Genomic DNA, 19,137 nt, shown 5'->3' with positions numbered 1-19,137 from the left:
CCTGCAGAGGCAGTGTAGGGCGCAGGATCATGAGCAAGCCCCAGTCAGAGGAAGGGCCCTGGACATGGAAGACAGTGCCCTGGAGGTGGCGGGTACTGTGGGGATGACAGATGCACATGAACAGGTGACAGAGGTGGTGTCTTCAGAACTCTGGAAAGATTAGACTTGAGGGAGCAGCCTATGCAGAGGCAGACCTCAGGCGTCTCCACCCAAACTCAGGTGCTTAAAACCATCTGGACTGATAGGTAAGAGGGCCTGTGATACATTCAGAGAAGCCTGGGAAGGCCAGCCATAGAGACTCGGAACAGAATGGGGGGGGGGGGGGTGCGGTACGGGAGAGGGGTGGGGCACGGGTTCTGGGGAGTGGTATGGGAGATGGGGTGGGGCATGGGTTCTGGGGATACCTGTGGCTGACAGTGGCTGATGAGGCCTCAGGCAGCAGCAGTGGGACCTGCCTTGCTGCTCTTCCCAGTTCTAAATAGAGCAGACCTCACCTTCCACTTGAACTTGGCAAGCACCAGGAAGTCTCCTCAGACTCTGAGTGCTGGCAGTGCAGACTCAGCCACACCATTGGCTGCAGCTGTGGGTGAATCCTGGGTAGGCTGGTTCTACAGCCACTCCCAGGAGCTCCCATGGTGGGAAGCTGCCTGGAGATGAAAGGGGGGATGCTGTGGCTCTGTGGCTGGGAGGCAGGCACATGGTCTCCCCACCCCACCCTCTAGAGTCTATGGGAGAGCCACAGAGACAGTACAGCGGACAGTGCTGGTTTCGCCACAGTTCCATTCCAAGTGTTAAGGCTCGCCCATTGCTCAGTGCTCCTCCTGACGTTAAGCACGTGCATGTGATTTTTCTGAGCCAGTTGCAGAGACTGTAACTGCCTCGAGCTCAGTATCCCAGTTTGTGTCCTAGGAGCAAGGACGTCTTGCCACATCAGGACATCTTCAGTGTCCTGACAGTAGGGTTGCCACGGGTCCCCTTTAAACCCACAGAGCAGAGATGCAGCTGTTCCTGTTGCTCTTGCGGACAAGCCAGCACTCCATGTGCCTGCGCTCTGTGCTGGGCAAGCCTATGAGGATAGCACGCCAGGGCCCTCACCTCATACTCCAGAGTGTCCCCTACATTGTACTCTCTGTAACAACTGTGCCTTAAAACACTCAGTCCTGGGCCAGCTAAACAGCTCATCAGGTAAAGGCGCTGCCATCAAGCCTGACAGCCTGAGCCTGATCCTGGGGGTGTACGGAACAAGGAGACACACTCTGGCAATTTGTCCTTCCACAGCACCCCCCAAACACCTTGCATGCTTATGTGCACACAAAAATAAGAATGTAATAAAAATTCAAAACATTCAGCCTTACTTTTCTCTTTCAGAAACAACAGTGTTCTTATAATGTGCAGACGACAAGATGCTGCAGGGAAGGAGGAACCTAAGAGACTGAAGGAGGCGGGGAATGGAGTACAGACACCTGCAGACACCACCCAAGGCCGCCCCAGTCCCCAGATGAGGGGCTCCTAATCCTGCATGGAGAGAGCACAATATTTTCAAAAAAGACCTTAGAAGGAAACACTTGTTCAGTGTGATGGCTCTATGGGTATAAGCACTTGTCACTATGCCCAGTGACTTAAGTTTAGTCCCCAGGACCAAAAGCAAACTTTGCTATCAACGCAGCCCAGACCCATGAAGATATCTACGGTAAAGCAGTGGTCGGGGTGCAGTGTGAGCGGCTGCACATCACTGGACTGTTGTTCTGCAGGGCTGGGCACATTCTGTGGGAGGCCAGGACTCAGGCAAGAGATGCATCCCTCTCCATGTGCACTACCAAAGTCCGGGACTCACTAGTGCCATCGGCCTGGGCCAACAGCCAAGCAGATCTGCCAGGCACTTGTTTCCAGAAGGAAACTCAGGTGATCACAGGGAGGCGGTCTCCACCCCAGGCTTCCAGGCATGGTACGAGAGGGTGGGTAAGACTATGAGAAGACAGCTAGCATCAAACACAAAGGGGTGGCCCAACAAGGGTCCTTGTGAGGCCACGGTCTCCCAAGCATACCACCTTCCCTAGCAGCAAGATCCACTGCCCATCTGCTGGCTAAAGCTGTTCCCATGAAGAAGAGGGTGGTTTGAGTAACAGACCTCAATTACTACGGGGCCTATAGGGAAGGGCTGCAGGCCCTGGCAGACTGCAGGTGGCTAAGCAATGAGTGGATATTATACCCGGTTGCCAGAGTCACCGGGGCCAGGTCTCCTGATTCGGGGAAGAGGCTGGTGAGCAGGGGCTGGATGACACCTGCCTCCAATACCACAGGCACAGCACCCCTGCTGAGGGCTGGACCTTGGGCGGTCCCCTCTTCAGAGCAGCCAGAGTGGGCGAGGCATGAGAAAAAGAGTAAAGAGCCCCCAGGGTCTCTAAACAGCAGGTGCCTCGGTGCCCTCTTTCTAGAGGAGGTTGTGTACTGCCCTCTGACATGCTCCCACGGGGATGAGTGTCGTGGCAAAGTTACAGGGATTTCAGCTAGACCCTATGACACGCTCACACAGTCAGTGTGGAGTCTACGGAGAACTGCCCGTGTCGTGAAGCTCAGTGCGACCCTTGGACCAGGCACTCTATCTGCACCTCATGGGGGAGCCTCAGTAGACGGTGGGAATCAAGGAGAGCTAAGTTTTCTTTATACCATCAGGACTCTGCCCCTGGGCCCTCCCCGGAGCAAAGCATAGGAAAATGGAGTGTCGGGGCAGACCAGCAGAACATGGCGAATCAGTCAGATCCTTCCGGGTCAGGAAACTGGACCCAGCAGCTAACGAGCCCTGTGAGCCCAACCTTATCCAGAAGGAAAGACAAGCACAGCTTGACTTGGAAGCTGTAACAGTGGCAAATGGGCATTGTGCTGGGAGAGGGACAGCCTCCCTCAGGCCCGCCTTGGCAGGGAAGTGCCTGACATGCTCCCCATATCCTCAGCAAAGCCTTCAAGGGTGGAGACAGGAGACAGGCTCTTGGTAGCCTACAGACCAGGTGAGCTTTGCAGGGCCTGGAGAGGGGGCGTCTGTAACCTTCAGGTGACCCTAGCTGCCTCAGCCCTCCTGGAATGAGCTCCAGTCCCCAGAACGGGGGAGAGAGCCTGAGAGCAGGGCGCTTGTGCTGTGGAGTGTCATCAGGGGGTACTCAGGCACAACAGTGCCCGACTGCTGGGCACCCCTGTCATTCGGGGAGGAGCCAGATCTGGCATCCCCTCCGCGGTGGCAGAGGGGCTCTATGCCAGGGGTCAGCTGCTCAAACTTGGCTGTAAGCACACCTCCACCTTCCAGAGCCTTCTGGAGCAAATATCCACAATGTTCAATTATTCTGGTGGCTTCCAGAGCAGAAAGGCACCTCCAAGCGCTAATTAACATAGCCTGAACAAGGCCCCGATATAGAGCTCTCATTAGGTGAAGACAGACAGAGGGGGCTGCCAGGACACCATGCTGTTAAAACCGCTGGGCGGGAAAGGGGCGGACAGGAGGTGAGACAGTCAAGGGGCCCCCTGGACAGTTACTAATCCTGCCTTCCCTCAGCTACTCTCCAGACGCCAGTTCTTCAGAAGTACAGCTCCTCTTCCACCTATGGAAAGGCCAGAGTGGAATGTGGCCAGGGGGTGACCGAGAGAAAATCGATGGCTGTGTTGCCATGGTGATGGCAGCAGACAGCAGCTCTTACAGGCATGTTGTTCTGAAACAAAACAAGTCCAAAGTGTCACCTGGATGTCCATGTTGTCTCAACAGCTGGACCATGGGTGCTCGGACTTTGAGAAAAGCAGGGAGAGGTAGGGCCAAGCCCAGGCTCCAATCCAGTGTCCACTGTCCTGAGTCACTGGCCACTATTTGCATTCTGCCTGCTCAGACCCCTGGTCCAGTGTCATCCAGGGGACTGCTCCCATCTGGGAATTTTCAGTGCATCCTGGTTGGCCATGGACCACATGCTTCTGAGTCATGGTACACAAAGCAGCTATAGGCTCTCTCTGATGTGGCTGTTGCACAGACAGACAAAGATGGTGGAACTTGATCCAATGTCCTCCCCACGTAGATGAGTGGCCAGAGACTTATCATAGCTCCAACAACATCAGGACCCCTCCCTGCCCCATTCACTAGAGAGCATCTTAGCAAGACCTGCTGGTCCTCAGTCCTGTCTATCTTCTCTTGGACCTGATGTCTGTGAGGACCACAGAGGGCAGCTGCCACGTTCCCACTCCTATTCATGGTGACCAAGCTCCTTTAGTAAAGCAAACTAGACACCAGGTCAGGAAGCTGTCTGACACCCTCAGTATGAGAGCTCAAGCTCTTGCCCGCAGCTTAGAACAGAGTCTATTGCATTCTTTCTGGGCTAATTTCCCGAGAACCAGCTGATCCAAGGGAACGAGTGTATCCCCAAAGACCCTTGTTAGCAATGTGGCTTGTCAGGCCTGTGTGGCGCCATCTCGGAGTCCTGAGGAAACACCCCAGCGCTGGCGACCAGAAATGCACTCAGTGTTACCCCGAAACACACCGGCCAGGCTTGGGGTGATATGAGCAAGTTCCTTCCTTCACAGGGCAGACAGGGACAGGCACCCGGGTCACCCGCACTCAACACAAGCTCAGCAGCCTGAAGGATGCACAGCGTTTGTGTGCTGTGCAGAAAGACGTGCTCTTGAGACGGAGACACTGCAAACTTCTGCTGAACATCTCCCAAATCCATCCTGGGATCCAACTATGCTCCGGATCTGACAGAAGTTCCCCGGGTGGAGACCAGCAGATGGCCTTCCTGAGGGCTGCTGTCCCATGGACCATGCCTCTCTGACGACTTGTGCCCAGTGTCCCTTTCATCTTTGTCCTCTGACACTAAAGAGATGGAGCTGGCATTCTAGGACACTGTGCGGATGTTGATCGTCCACAACATGCTCATTTCAGCTGGCTAGTCTATCTGGGACAAGACTCAGCCCAGTCTCCAGGGATGTGACTGTTCTCATGAGACCTCAGGTAGGTGGTGAAATGCTTCCAATGTATACCAACATATACCAAGGGCAGTATAACAAAAGCCCACAGAGTTATTAAAAGCCTTTGGTTATTAAAAGTTTGGACCAGTTACTTTTAGTTAAATTTTTTAATTTATTATATACATTTTAGATTTATTATATATATTATATATACATGTGTGTATATAGGCATATATACACATGTGTGTGCAATATATTTTATATATATATGTGAGTGTTTTGTTTGCATGTGCGCATATATACACATGTGTATGCAATATATATTTTATATATGTGTATATATATATGAGTGTTTTGTTTGCATGTGCACATATGTACACATGAACATCGCCAGATGGTTGGAAGTCACTGTGTGGATGCCAGGAATTGAACCCAGGTCCTCTGCAAGAATGGCAAGTGCTCTTTACTGCTGAGCCATCTCTCCAGCCCTCTTTCTTTTTAGTTTTGTTTGTTTTTTGAGACAAGGTTTCTCTGTGTAGCCTTGGCTGTCCTGGAACTCACTCTGTAGAGCAGGCTGGACTCAAACTCACAGAAATCTGTCTGCCTCTGCCTCCTAAGTGCTGGTGTTAAAGGTGTGCACCACGGCCTGGCTTCTCTTAGTCTTTTGACACAGGAACTCATGGAGCCCTAGGCTAGACTCAAACTCTTGATAATCATCCTGCTTCGGCTTCCCCGGTGCTGGGATCACAGGCATGAGCCGCCACACCTGGATGCTTCTTCCCCCTCCCCTTTTGGTGCTTTTGTTTGATTGCTTTATTTTATTTTGAGACTGCTTTAAACTATGTCACAGAAACCTATGATCTCAGAGGCCCTTGGATTGAGGCCACCTCACTTCCCTCCTGCGCACAGGACGTCCATGACCTAACCCGTGTGACAACCGCTCTTCAGGGGACAGGGCTACCCGGACCTCTCCCATCTCTGACTGGACTCTTGACCAGTCCTGCCACTGGCCCTGAAGAATCCTGTTCTAAGTTTGCCATCTAGGGCTACTAGAAGACTCCTGACCCTCTCTGTACCTGCCCACGTTTCTTATTGCATCCAGTGGCCCATCTCTTCCAGCGCAGTCTGTATGTAGGTGCCTGATGTGCCCATACTCCTGACAGCCAGTGCTCTGGGGGACCCAGGGAAGGGCAGAGGCTGCTGGCCACGCCTGGAGCACCCTGTGCCAACTGCTGACTGAGAAGTGAGCAGCTGGTGCTCTCCCTCATTAGCCCTCCCTGGAGTCAGAGCGGATGTGATAAACAGGTTTTTGACTTCAGGGCACAAGGCTGACCACAGATCTGTGAGTCTTCGAGGGGCTCCCAGAGCTGCCGTTACTCCTGGGCAGCTCAGTCCTTAGGGTTTGGCCTTATGCTCGGGGGTGTCCCTGGGGGCCTTTGAGCTGCTGGAAGGGAATGTGAACCCCACCTCTAGGCAACCCTGGGACCCTGGTAGAGCCAAGCTTCTCAGAGCAGGAGCAGAGCCAGCAAGGAAGCCCGCTGTCTTCGCAGGGCCCCAGGCTGGGCTCTAAGCCCGCCCTACTGCAGCCAGGTGACACGGCTGTCCTCATTGATATTCCCATCACACAGCAGCCCAGGAGCTGAAGAACACGGACACCTGCTGCGTCTCCCCTGACTGTCACATAGTCACTGCCCAGGATTCAGCAAATCGAATTCAGACTGCTATTAATCTCTCCACAGCCTCAGTGAGGCCCCGCCGGGCTCTCAGCAGGGTGGCCAGGGCTGCCACACAAGAGGTCTGGCCACCTGAGCCTACCCTGCTGGCAGCCCCAGAGCCTCAGCTGAGTCAAGGTGCCCAGTAACTGCCCAGCAACGTCCACAGTGTACTTGGCATGGTAAAACATGGGGCCCTGCACTCGGGAGGCAGAGGCAGGCAGATCTCCGTGAGTTCAAGACCAGCCTGGTCTACAAGAGCTAGTTCCAGGACAGGCTCCAAAGCTACAGAGAAACCCTGTCTGGAAACCCCCTCCCCAAAACAATAACAACAACAAAAACAAAAAACCATGGGACCCTCGCTTGAGTCTAAGGGACCTCTGGGATCCTTATTTTTTACTGTCGAGTTGAGAGGAAGTGTCGTTAGCTGGGAAGGGGAGCCCCACTCATCTCAGGCATTGCCAAGCCCTTCATCCCTTTATTGTCCTAACCTTGACAGGCAGCTGGCCCAGACAGGACCTCAAGAGTCAGGCTCCTCAGGGATGGACAAGAGTCACAGCTCCCAGGGAGTGGGTTTCATCAAGACCTCCAACAGTGCCTCTCAGGATTTAGCAGTCTCTAAGATGGATCCTGCCCTGTGAGGTTCTGACAACTGGTAACACACCCAGTTGCTGTCACGTGCCCCAAGGAGAGGCTGGGACCACAGCCTCTTCTCTGAAGTGGAAGGCTGAGATACTCCAGCTCCCTGACCAGATGTGGGTGGGCTCCGCCTGACCTAGGAGTAACAGGATGCAGTCAGACCACCTCACGGCCTCACAAAAAGCACGGCAGCCCAACAAGCTGGCATCTTCAAAACTACCTAGGCCAACAGGTGCCGCTGGGGACAGCTGGAAGGCCTCTTGGGGTAAAGGTCTGAGCCCCCTCCATTCCAGAGCTGGATGCCTGGGGCCACACAGTGCAACTGGCTGAGTGAGCCTGATATGGGAAAGCAACCACGCTATAGCCTCGGGGCAGTCTCAGACCACTTGAGAAGACAGGACACTTCAGACAGGACATGACTGCATCACAATTGCTCAGAGACCCATGACGGAAGCCAAGCCCACACTCTGAGGCAGGGCGGAGCTGCCTGTCTTCAAGCATCCTTACTTGGAGGCTATGGTCAGCACAGACCATCTGCTGGTTCCCCCTGGGCCTTTTGAGACTCAGCAGCCAGGAGGGCCCCAGCTGAGGCACACAAGTCCCTGTGATCACAAACAAGCCTGCTGCAGGCCCCAGCAGGTACAAAGCAGCCCTTTAAAGCAAAGCACAGAAGAAGCCTCCAGAGACAGGCAAGGGGTTGAAGAACAGTCAGTTCAGGGGACAGCCCTGCGCAGAGCCTTGGGAGAGACTGCCTCAAACAGACCTGACCACACGAGGGACATGAGGGTCCCTTGCTCACTGCTTAACTTCGGACATCACACCTTCCCAAGTCCACAAGGCTATGGAATGCCAAGTCCATACAGAACACCTGAGCACGTGCCCACCTGTTCCGGTGTGCGCACCCTACCATGAACATCAGTGTTCCGGTCTTCTCCCCGTGCCAGATCCAGCCCAGTTCTAGGCCCCGGTCATCTTGGGATGGAGAGCTGCAGACAGCTGTCCAGCAGGCTGGTGAACAGTCCACTGTGGGGGACAGGCTCCACGATGCCTTCCACCTACACAGAGCACCAGCGCCACAGCCATGGTGGGCACCCAAGGCCCAGAAATAAAGGAAGGCATGCGGCCATTTATGGCCTGCTCTGGATCCTCCACGCCAGCCCTACAGCTGCCGGACAGCAGGGTTATGGATCAGAGAGGCAGGTGCTATCACATCTTAGCCAATTCCAGATTTCAGTCACGGGCGAAGGAGCACGAGCCTCTGTGGGAGCTCGACGGATGCACAGCGGAGTTGCTGGCTCCAGGTGCACCTGTCCAGCCCTAGGCCACCACCCAGGGCTCCCTGGCCAAGGGAACAGTGCATACCTCCGCAGACTCATGAATGGCTTGGAGCTCAGACCTGCATGGATACTCTCATCATCCCAAGTTGCTGGTCAGCCCCAGTACCAAAAAATCCCAAGAAAGCAGAAGTGGCAACCAAGCTCACATACAGATCACACACAGTGACAGGGAAGCACGGGGCTCACCTGCTCAGAGTTGTTTCTTGCACCAGGGCATCTCTGACAGAGACAGAGACAGACACAGGAGATCCAGAGAGGGGAGGCCACCACAGACCAGCAAGTGAGTGGCTACCGGCTAGGGCATCAGAAGGGCTGTGAGGATGCAGAACTCAGAGCTACCCTCCAGTCCTGACTAAGCAGCCTGCTATATCAAAGCAGAGCTCTTACAGGCTGCAGACTTTCTCACTGCAGGGGAAAAATAACACTCCAAGTGGAGATGAGAGGATGGTCCCTGCGTGAGTCTGCAGTCTCCAGCCCTTCCCTGGCTGGGCGGTCAGTCTGTAGTACAGAGAGACAGAGGATCAAAGGCAGGCCCTGCCCAGGCCACTCGCTTACTCCAAAGGGGAAAAAAAGGAACAAAGAGGTGTCTCTAGGGGACCATCTGAAGCAAGAGCGACTCCCTGGACATTCATTGTCCAGCACGAGGGGGTACTCTCTGGAGAGACTGGTGTGTGCGTGTGTGTGTGCGTGTGTGCATGCGAGTGTGTGTGTTTACGTGTGTGTGTGTGCAGGGGAGGGGCTGCGTATGACCCCTTGTGACCCATGAGAAGAATGAATGAAGCACAGAGTTCCAGAGGGGACTGGGGTGGGTGGGAGGGGCAGATGCCCACTGCCTGTGAAATGCTACACAATCCTAACAAGGCTGTCTTCCCAGAGCAGAGCTGGAGACATGGGCAGCTCACCCTGGCCATCACCCTATGTGGGAGAGCAAAGACAAGAAGCACTGGGAGGAAGGAAAGGGGTAGGGGTTGGCCAGAAAGAGCAGGACGGAAAGAATTAGCCTGGTTAGGTCTCCTGTATGCTTGACAACCAATCCCACCCTGTGCAGCCAGGGCCGGGGCCAGAAAGGCCTGGAAGGAAGTCCATAGTGAAGAGTGGGCTTTATAGGCTCCACCAAGATTGGATCACTAAGCCAGGTGGGTTGAAGCACACCTCTGGTCCTAGCTACTTCACAGGGGGGTTGAAGCACACCTCTGGTCCTAGCTACTTCACGGGTTAAAGTTTACGGAGGATTGAGCTCTTGCACCCAGGAGTCCAAGACCAGGCTAGACAGCACAGCATAACTTTGTCTCAAAAAAGAAAGAGTGACCCCTGTAAACAAGTAATTAGGGACAATAGAGGATGGTCTGGGTAGTGTTTCTACACTTGGACAGACCTGAGACCCCTTCACCCCGGAAGGGACTACATCCCTGAGGCTCTGATTTACCTCTCGATGGGGACCTTCCATATCTAGATCAGTCTGTCTTGGACATGCCGACCAAGTGGTCAGAAATGAACAAAGCTGTAGACAGGAGGAGGAGAAAAACCAAATGGTATTAAAAATAGACTACAAGTCTGGTGGTGGTGCATGCCTTTAATCTGAGTATTTGGGAGGCAGAGGCAGGAGGATCCCTGTGAGTTCAAAGCCTGCCTAGTCTATAGAGTGAGTTCCAGGACAGAGAGAGATACAAAGAGAAACCCTGTCTCGAAAAAAAAAAATTACAGATAAGACTAAATGATATAGAGAAGGTCATCTCATGATAACATGGTCTACCTTACCAGCACATATATGCACTTGATAGCACAGCCTACAAACATGTGAGAGACACGGTCAGGAAAAGCACTGAGCTGCCTCTCTTTGGTACCAGGAAGCAAGCAAGCCCTATTTCACAGCACTGCTGCCAAAGGCCACAGAGCATTTATCTCCCATTTCCCATGAACCAGCTCGCTCAGAACAGCAACATCCAGTGTGAATAAACTCAGTTATAACCTAGAGAAGACCGGAGAAACGGATAGTAATTCTGCATTCGTGGAATATTCTACAGCGGTGAAAACGAACATACCCATTGCTGACAGTAATACTGAGGGCTCTAGAACAGAAAAGCAGGCTGTACACATCAACCTTCCTGTGGTTGACGCTCGTGGCAGGAGGACTACAAGGCCCTGCTTCTCTGAAGCTCTGCTCCCCTCCCGCTCAGGCTCCCCTCCCCACTCCTCTTCACCTAGGGTGCTCATATACCACCCCCACTACTGACACTGTCACCATTCCCAGCCCCACCCCTGAGCACAGCTAGATAACTTAGGAGCTCCCGGGAAGACTCTAATAGCTTTCGGGGAGTGAGGACCAAGAACACAGAATCAGGGGGAAACGGCCTGGAACTCAGCAGCACCACTGGAAGCTGTTACAGCTGAGAGGTGATGCTTCGAACATAGCAAAGATCCTTCCCCCCCTGGAAGCAGCCCAGCCACAGAGACACAGGAAAGCAGCAAAACCACTCTCCCAGGAGCAACACGGGAACAAAACAGACAGGCTGTCCCGAGAACAGGGGGAGAAGCCAGGTGACCAGAGGCTCCAGGGAGAAAGGAGAAACAGGAGGAGGATGAACCCAGAGAATGGACAACAAAAATGATTCCAAGGGGGGCTGGAGAGATGGCTCAGTGGTTAAGAGCATCGCCTGCTCTTCCAAAGGTCCTGAGTTCAATTCCCAGCAACCACATGGTGGCTCACAACCATCTGTAATGAGGTCTGGTGCCCTCTTCTGGCCTGGAGACATACACACAGACAGAATATTGTCTACATAATAAATAAATAAATAAATATTAAAAAAAATGATTCCAAGGGCAGTCAAATTGATTTGGGGAGCAAATCAATTAACATCAATAAAAATGTGAGGGGTAGGCCGGGCGGTGGTGGCGCACGCCTTTAATCCCAGCACTCGGGAGGCAGAAGCAGGCGGATCTCTGTGAGTTCGAGACCAGCCTGGTCTACAAGAGCTAGTTCCAGGACAGGCTCCAAAACCACAGAGAAACCCTGTCTCGAAAAACCAAAAAAAAAAAAAAAAAAAAAAAAAAAAAAATGTGAGGGGTATTCCAGAGAAAAGAAAGTTGCTATAAGAAAAATCAATAAGCTGGGGCTGGAGAGATGACCCAGCAGTTAAGAGCACTGGTTGCTCTTCCAGAGGACCTGGGTTCGATTCCCAGCACCTGCAAGGCAGCTCACCACTGTCTGTAGTTCTAGGGGGTCTGACACCCTCGCACAATACACATGCAGGCAAAACACCAATGCACATAAAATGAATCATCAAAATTTTTTAAAAAATTAATAAGCTACCAAACTAAAGTTAACAATTAAATTCAAAATTAAGGGGGCTGGAGAGATGGCTGAGAGGTTAAGAGCATTGCCTGCTCTTCCAAAGGTCCTGAGTTCAATTCCCAGCAACCACATGGTGGCTCACAACCATCTGTAATGAGGTCTGGTGCCCTCTTCTGGCCTGCAGGCACACATAGACAGAATATTGTATACATAATAAATAAATAAATAAATAAATAAAAATTAAAAAAAAAAAGAAAATAAATTCAAAATTAAAATTGACCTGTTTCTCCTCCTAAAAATACCAGAAGGCCCAGCTTGCTGGTGCATTCCTGTAATTCTAGCTCCTGAGAGGTGCAGGTAGGACAAGTAAATGAAAGACCAGATCAGCAAGATAACTAACTCATCAGGATATCATGTCACTAAGCTTGACAAACTGTCAGCTCTCGGGGACACAGTTTGTAGAAGAAATCAACTCCTAGAAGTGATTTTTGAACCATCACACTAGCTCACCCTTCTCACCAAATGAATAAGTATAATAATCTTTTAAAATATTTATTTATTTTCAAGACAGGGTTTCCTCTGTGCAGCCCTGGCTGTCCTGGAACTTGCTCTGTAGGACCAGGCTGGTCTCCAATTAAGAGATCCACCTGCCTTTGCCTTCAGAGTGCTGGGATTAAAGGCGTGCGCCACCACACCCGGCTCAGAGTCAATGTTTTCAAGATAAACCCTGACACAAGATCTAAATTGTGGAGAACCTTCCAGAACCCATTATAAAGACAAGCACCCAAATAAAATAAAGGATATAAGCCCTTGAATTTAATTTTACTAAAGATAAATAAACGGCAAATAAGCACCTGAAAAAGATGATGAACATCATTAATTAGAGAAATGTAAATCGGGGAATGACCTAAACCAGGACAACCTGAATAGCACTCAGCAGACAAGCATACAATGAGCTGTACGGAACCCCAGACTACCAGTATGGCGCGACCTACGAGCGTGCGACCTAGGAGCATACGAGGGGGCCAGACGACAAAGCCCGCCATGCCCTGATGGCACTGCATTGACACCAGTCCCTCAATCAGAGTGGTGGCCTGAAGATGGGGGGAGGCCCGACAGATGTGCCATCATGCACACAGGAAACTCTCTTCGCGGTATGTTCCCAAGTGCACAGCTGATGCCTCATTCCCCCGTAAAGCAGTGCAAGCGAGCGGTCCCAGTGGATTGTGGGTCTCAGCTGGGAAGAGGGCGTTTACGACTATCATAATACACTGTATTGATTTTAGCAAAGATTTTAATAGTAATACGGGGTAAGGTAGAGGATGGCACCAGAAAGCAAACTCTGCCCTAAGCATCCCTTGGCGGAAAGTTAAGAAGGGACAGCACGGACCTGTCTTTTAGACACTCGGAAGCAAGCAGCACATGGAGCGGAGCAGCTGACTGAGTGGGAGACGTGGGCAGGGAGGGGGCGGGTAGCAGGGCTGACTTATTTTTAAAGCAAAGCACTGCTGCTTTCACACAGACTCCAACCATTTGCTCTGCAATTCCACTCCCAGGTATCTGCCCGAGAGAAACGAAATATAAGCCCACACGGATACTTCACGCTCACGCTCGACACGGTGCTATTCACAGCAATCAGGGCAGAAGTCACTCCACCAGCAGATGAGCAGGCCAGGTGTGGCGACACCCACCTGTAATCGCAACACTACCAGCACTTGGGAGAAGGAGGTGGGAGGATTGGAGTTCATGCCAGCCAGAACCAGAGGGAGATAAACAGACGGGGTCCACCATACAGTGGAATATTGTCTGCAGTGGGGATTACCGGGTATCACAGTGTGCCCAGGCCTGTGGGCTCAGCTGGCAGGCAAGCACAATGGGGTGGTGAAGGCCTTGACTGTGGGGCCTCATTGGCAGGGGTGGCCAGGTCTGGGTTTGGTGGCCACATGGAGGTCCCACAAGGGAGCTCCTGAACCAAGGTTCAGGCTCGTAGGTCTGGGAAGCTACCCTTCTTCACAGTCTAGTTTTTTTAACTCCTCAGGACTCCATAGCAGCGTATGTGAGCCCTACATGTCTACAGTAGAGCTTATAGTCAAGAAGCATGACACCTGCCACCACATGTGAACCTCGAAAACATAGGCTGCCAGAGAGTCAGACGTGAGCTCACACACGGGACAGCTCGTTACAGGAAACGTCCAGGACAGGCGAATCCAAAGGCGGACCACAGGTGGGCAGCTGTTAACAGACACGGTTTTCTCTGGGAGTGATGGAGAAGTTGGAGCTAGAGAGTGGGAACAAGCTCACAACACACCAAGCCCAGGAAACCGTTCACTTTCGGCGGCGAAATGTACGGCACGTGAGTCACACCAGAAAACCTGTTTCCGAAAGAAGATCTGAGCCAGGCCGGCACCGGCTGACCAGCTCTGCAGCACGCAAGGAAGGATGCTCTCCAGTCACCCCAGGGAACTGCAGAGCTCACACAGACAGCAGCTCCCTGGTTCCGATCGAGCTCTGAGCCTTTCTCCCCTGCTGCTCCCCGAGTCCTGTCGTGTCACAGGAGTCCAACAATCACCAGCAAGAAATTCTGGCATTTCCCAGCGGCCCCAGGAGCACACTGCTCACTACAGGGCGTCCAGTGCCTGGCTTTTCTCTGACCACACTCTCGCCCTCCATGTGACCACAGAGAAAACACTTGGTGGTCTAGCACAGAATAAGAAAATGACCCCTCCAAGTGGGGCGGTGGTGGCGCGCGCCTTTATCCCAGCACTCGGGAGGCAGAGGCAGGTGGATCTCTGTGAGTTTGAGGTCAGCATGGTCTACAGAGCGAGTTCCAGGACAGGCTCCAAAGCTACAGAGAAACCCTGTCTCGAAAAAACCAAAAAAAAAAAAAAAAAAAAAGAAAAGAAAAGAAAAGAAAAGAAAAACCAGAAAAGAAAATGACCCTTCCACATAGACATGTATGGCTCACATAACCTCCTACAGTGCCCTCTGAGGAATTAAAAAAACCAGACTGTGAAAAAGGGTAACGTCCCAGGCCTATGAGCCTGGAACTTGGTTCAGGAGCTTTGTGGGACCTCCATGTGGCCATGAAACCCAGAACTGGCCAATGAGAACAGCGAGCTGAGCCTACAGACCTGACACCTGGCACCCCCACTGCAGCCCTGCACCCTCACTTCTCAGCCTGTAGAGGCTTTCAGTTAGCACTGCACCTCAGAGACAGAAGGGCCCCTAACAGCGCCACCAGCTGGCCAGAGCAGTCAGTCTCCTCTCCCCCCCATTTCAATGTCTGTTATGGAGGCTGGAAAAGGCACAAAAGGACAAGGGGGGCAGAGCAGGCAGAGCTGTGTACACAGGGTCTCTGCCGGCAAGCTCAGAGACACATCTTTGAGCTGAAATTAACACATACACAAAGAAATCCGGTCCCTGACCCGTCCATATAACCCAGACCTCTTGTCAGTACAGGGGAGCTACTGATCCCAAACCTGGCCCTCCCAGGACAGCCATCTGCTTCCTTCTGAACACCTCTACCTGGCGTCCTTGCTAGCAAGGCACAGGGATCACATTCTGGAATGGTCCCCGTAGGGAGGCCTCCACGGACAGGGAGCCCAGATGCAGAAGCTTGTCCTCTGTGCTAGAAGAAACTAAGCGGTTCTAGGCCAATTTAGTTTCCTCAGTGTCCAAGGACAGCCTGGGAGCTGCAGATAAACAAAGCCAGCACACTGTAGCCTGCCTCACAGCCCAGCATCCCTGTGAGGGAAGAGAGATCTCAGCCACATCAGCATCCTGCCCCCAAGCCCAGCTTGCAACGTCACCTCACTGGGCACATGAAAACACAGGCAGGCATAGGAATAAAGACCTCCTGGGAAGTTCCACCTTCAGGCGCTTCCCGAGTCTCCTGCATTGCGAGGTTTGCAGATGGGGCGGGTGCACCCTCCAAGGGCTCCACCCTTTTCACTTGCTTCAGTGCCGTTAGTGACCACGTCAGTCCAACTCCATCTGTCACTTAAGCCTTAGCCCCAGTGCCTCTAAGTGTGGCTTTGCCAAGCCCTTCATGGAAGACGAGCCCACCAAGGTGAGCTCCCAGCAGGACTCTAAGGCTTCACGGTACATGCCACTTTCCATGGAGAACACCCTTACCAGCTCTGCCGTTTTAAAACTATTTTTCTTATTTAATAGATAAAAGCTAGCTTCCAGCCTGGCACCCAGTTCTCCAGACCTGCCTGGGTAGATCCTCCAGGCCCTCTTCCCAGCCAAAGGTCTTACCAAGTTCCTTGGAGCCCTGGCTCTCACTGGCCAGCTCCCCCATCTTCACCAGAGCATCGAAATAGCCTTTGGCGGCAAAGGTGACACCTGCAGAGAGAGGAAAGTGGGGTTAACTCCTGCACGGAACCCAAGAGAGAGCCGCTGCCGACAAGGACAAGGACGGCAGTGGCGCCCAGCCCTACCTAAGCCTGGACAAGTTCAAGGAGTGCTTTAGCTTCACTGTTCCTGCGGACGCCGCTGTTTCTTGTTGATACTCTATTCCACTGCCATCATGAGGGTTCCTTTTATTTGTAAGAACACAGTGTACTGTGCAGGCCCAGAGCTATTCAAGTAAAACTGCGGAGCGTGGCGCCCTGTCATGTGCTGCTTGACGAGGGGGAGGGAGTGCAGCTTTCGGTGTACTACACCAGACAGAGCACCTACAGACCCTGGGAAAGATCAAGGCGGATCTGGAAGGCAGGCAGCCACTGGTCTATCCGAAGATTCCAAGTAGGAAGACAGTCACTGTCCTCTGTCTCAGAGAGGGCCCCAAGCAGGAGCAGGTGCCCCCTCCAAAGCCGGCTAAAGGCATCACAGCCGCATTTTGTAGCCATGGGGCTTCTGGGTGTGGAAAGCTCAGCATCCACCTGTTCCTCCCACCAGCCCAGTGGCTGCTGCTGACAGCACACGCAGCCCCAGCGTCAGGTCTAGACTTCCTTGGAGTGCCTGGCACACTCCTTCACCTGAGGGGCCCCGACCACTGCTCAAAGGAGGGAGGACCGAAGAGGCCCCTAGGTCTGGAGAGCAGGGCCACAGAAAGCAGCCAGACTACAATTTCTAATTTGTTTCCTACACAACTCTGTTAGAGGGTGGTAGCTGGGCAAACTTTATATGGTTTTCAATTAAGTGCACACAGTTGGTTCTGTGGTACAAGATCACATCCCTGGGGGACGGAGGAGTCTCAGTTGCCTGGGAGGGCGGACCTCTTAAAACAAATGGAAGGAAAAACAAAGGAGAAGTTGGGCACTTGGAGGCTGTGGGGCTGAGCGGTGCGGGTAGCCTGTGAGACAGAGCCCAGCCTAGACAATCAGGGAAAACAGGAAGAGGAAGTAAGCATCCAGCCTGTCCCACAGGCAGCCTTGACAGGAAATCAGTGCCTGAGCGTCAGGAGCTGGAGGGCAGCATCAAAGGGGAGGGGACTGTGACTACACTCCATGACATCCACGGGGAAGGAGAGCCCACACCTCAAACGCGAGACACCTGGGCACTGAAATCTGCCCAAGGAGGAAAGACTCCTAGCAGCTAGGTCACCAAGCACCACACAGAACGGCTTTGGAAGGGGACATCACTGCTGTGGAATGTGTCATTATGGCACACAGCCATCCAAGCCTTCCAATATACCAGACACAGTCCACCCGAAATCAGAGCAGGGCAGAAGCAGCTGGTTACATTCAAGGCCCTAGAAAGTTCTCTTGCTGGGAGAACTGGAGCATCGCGTGCTGTGCCTGGAGATAAAAGGGTCACTCAGGACATGGGACAGAAGCCTCATTGTTGGTCTCGATGCTGCACTTCTGCGTCCGGAGGCTTCTTCCATGGGGTTGCAATCAGGCACAGAGAGTCAACTCCTCTTCCCACAGAAAGCGGCTGGGGGAGGCCAGGCTCAGAGCAGGAGAGATTGAGGCCAGCCCTCAGGACTTTGGGCCTGTGCTGTGAGTTCCAATGGACCAGGATCACGGGATGGTCTCCTCCCACACCTCGCCTTGACGTGGCCTCAGTGATGGCTGGGGATATGTGGGAGACTGTTGCCATGGTCCTACTATAGGGTCAGCCCTCCTCGGAGCTATTCTACCAACAATAGAATAGACCAGGTTCCCTGGGAGGACTCGGTACAGGGGCCACTTGGCAGGACTGTTTGACTACGGTGGGAAAGTCCTTGTTCCCACACTGGGTAAGGCAAGAAGGAGGGGACAATGGTGGCTTGACAGTTCCAGCCGGACAGTGTGACCAGGATCAAGTTCTCAAGTGACCACCGGCTTCAGGGCGCAAAACAAGACCCCGCTCACTAAACATAGCTCTATCTGCTGCCTTGAACTTGAAACCTGTGACTGAGCAAGGGGCTTATCCCACACGTGGGGCCACAGCACGATGAAGCTGTAGGAGAGAGGATATGGTGCATATGCTTTACATGATGGGGGGCTGCCGCAGCCTTGCCTTCACAGGTACAGTGACCACAGGGTCAGGCCCAGGAAGAGTGACTCTCTTGATGCATGCTAGGACCAATGGTGGGTTTCAAAGTCCCCTCCCTCCAAGAGCTGGGGGTGGACGGTGTTGAAGAACCTGGGAGCCATGGGTCCAGCACCGCCGCACCAGTCCCCAGAGGAGACCAGAGTGAGGGCACTAGCCTCAGACCCAGGGGCCAGCTATACCTGCCAGTGCTTTCTCGTAGTTCTTCCCCATGGCGATGAAGTTGCGGAGGCTGGGGTTGAACTGCTCCATGATGGTCTGGAAATGAACAGAGAGAGCAACGTTACCTCACCGCCATCCACCCATAGCTGGGAGGGCTCGGCCTGGATGGGATCCAGAAACGCTGCCCCATCTCCCCAAGTCGAAGCCACAGCTCTGCCCACTGTGAACACTGCACCCTGGGGCGGGCAGGGGCCTGCTGCAGAGAGAGCTGTCTGCAGAGCAACAAGGGGTCTTTGCAGGGCCACATGGCACAGGCGGCACTCACAGGCATGGCTTCCGAGGCGCCAGTACTCAGCTGGCGGGGCTGAGTCAGCCGTGGGAAGCCACCCGTCGGCCACACACAAATGTTCAGCGACGCCCCCCATGCCACCACCCTAACTCAATACACCAATTACCAGCATCAGCTCTGATTAGAGCCGCGTACAGCCTGATTTACAAAGACCGTACTATGAATAATCCAACAGGCTCCGGATCTGCTTGCCCGACGGACTGCAGTCCCGTGCCAATATCGGCA

The 19,137-nt window shown here is 53.2% G+C and overlaps 1 protein-coding gene across 6 annotated transcripts in view; it reads right to left on the bottom strand.

The window, feature by feature from the left end:
• LOC121444607 (brain-specific angiogenesis inhibitor 1-associated protein 2) overlaps nucleotides 1-19,137 on the bottom strand; it is a 65,725-nt gene that overhangs the window by 31,885 nt on the left and 14,703 nt on the right. For all 6 annotated transcript variants that reach the window (XM_041646467.1, XM_041646468.1, XM_041646465.1 and 3 more), the window contains exons 2-3: nucleotides 18,584-18,659; nucleotides 16,179-16,265 (exon numbers count right to left, since the gene is read on the bottom strand). In XM_041646467.1, the coding sequence (XP_041502401.1) occupies nucleotides 16,179-16,265; nucleotides 18,584-18,659 (163 nt within the window). The remainder of the gene's footprint in view (nucleotides 1-16,178; nucleotides 16,266-18,583; nucleotides 18,660-19,137) is intronic.

Source organism: Microtus oregoni, unplaced genomic scaffold (genome assembly GCF_018167655.1).
Source record: "Microtus oregoni isolate MIOR12 unplaced genomic scaffold, Mior012 000134F_ref0000037, whole genome shotgun sequence".
Lineage (NCBI taxonomy): Eukaryota > Metazoa > Chordata > Mammalia > Rodentia > Cricetidae > Microtus > Microtus oregoni.
Note: the sequence above shows the minus strand (reverse complement) of the source record. Positions and strands in the feature narration are given on the sequence as shown.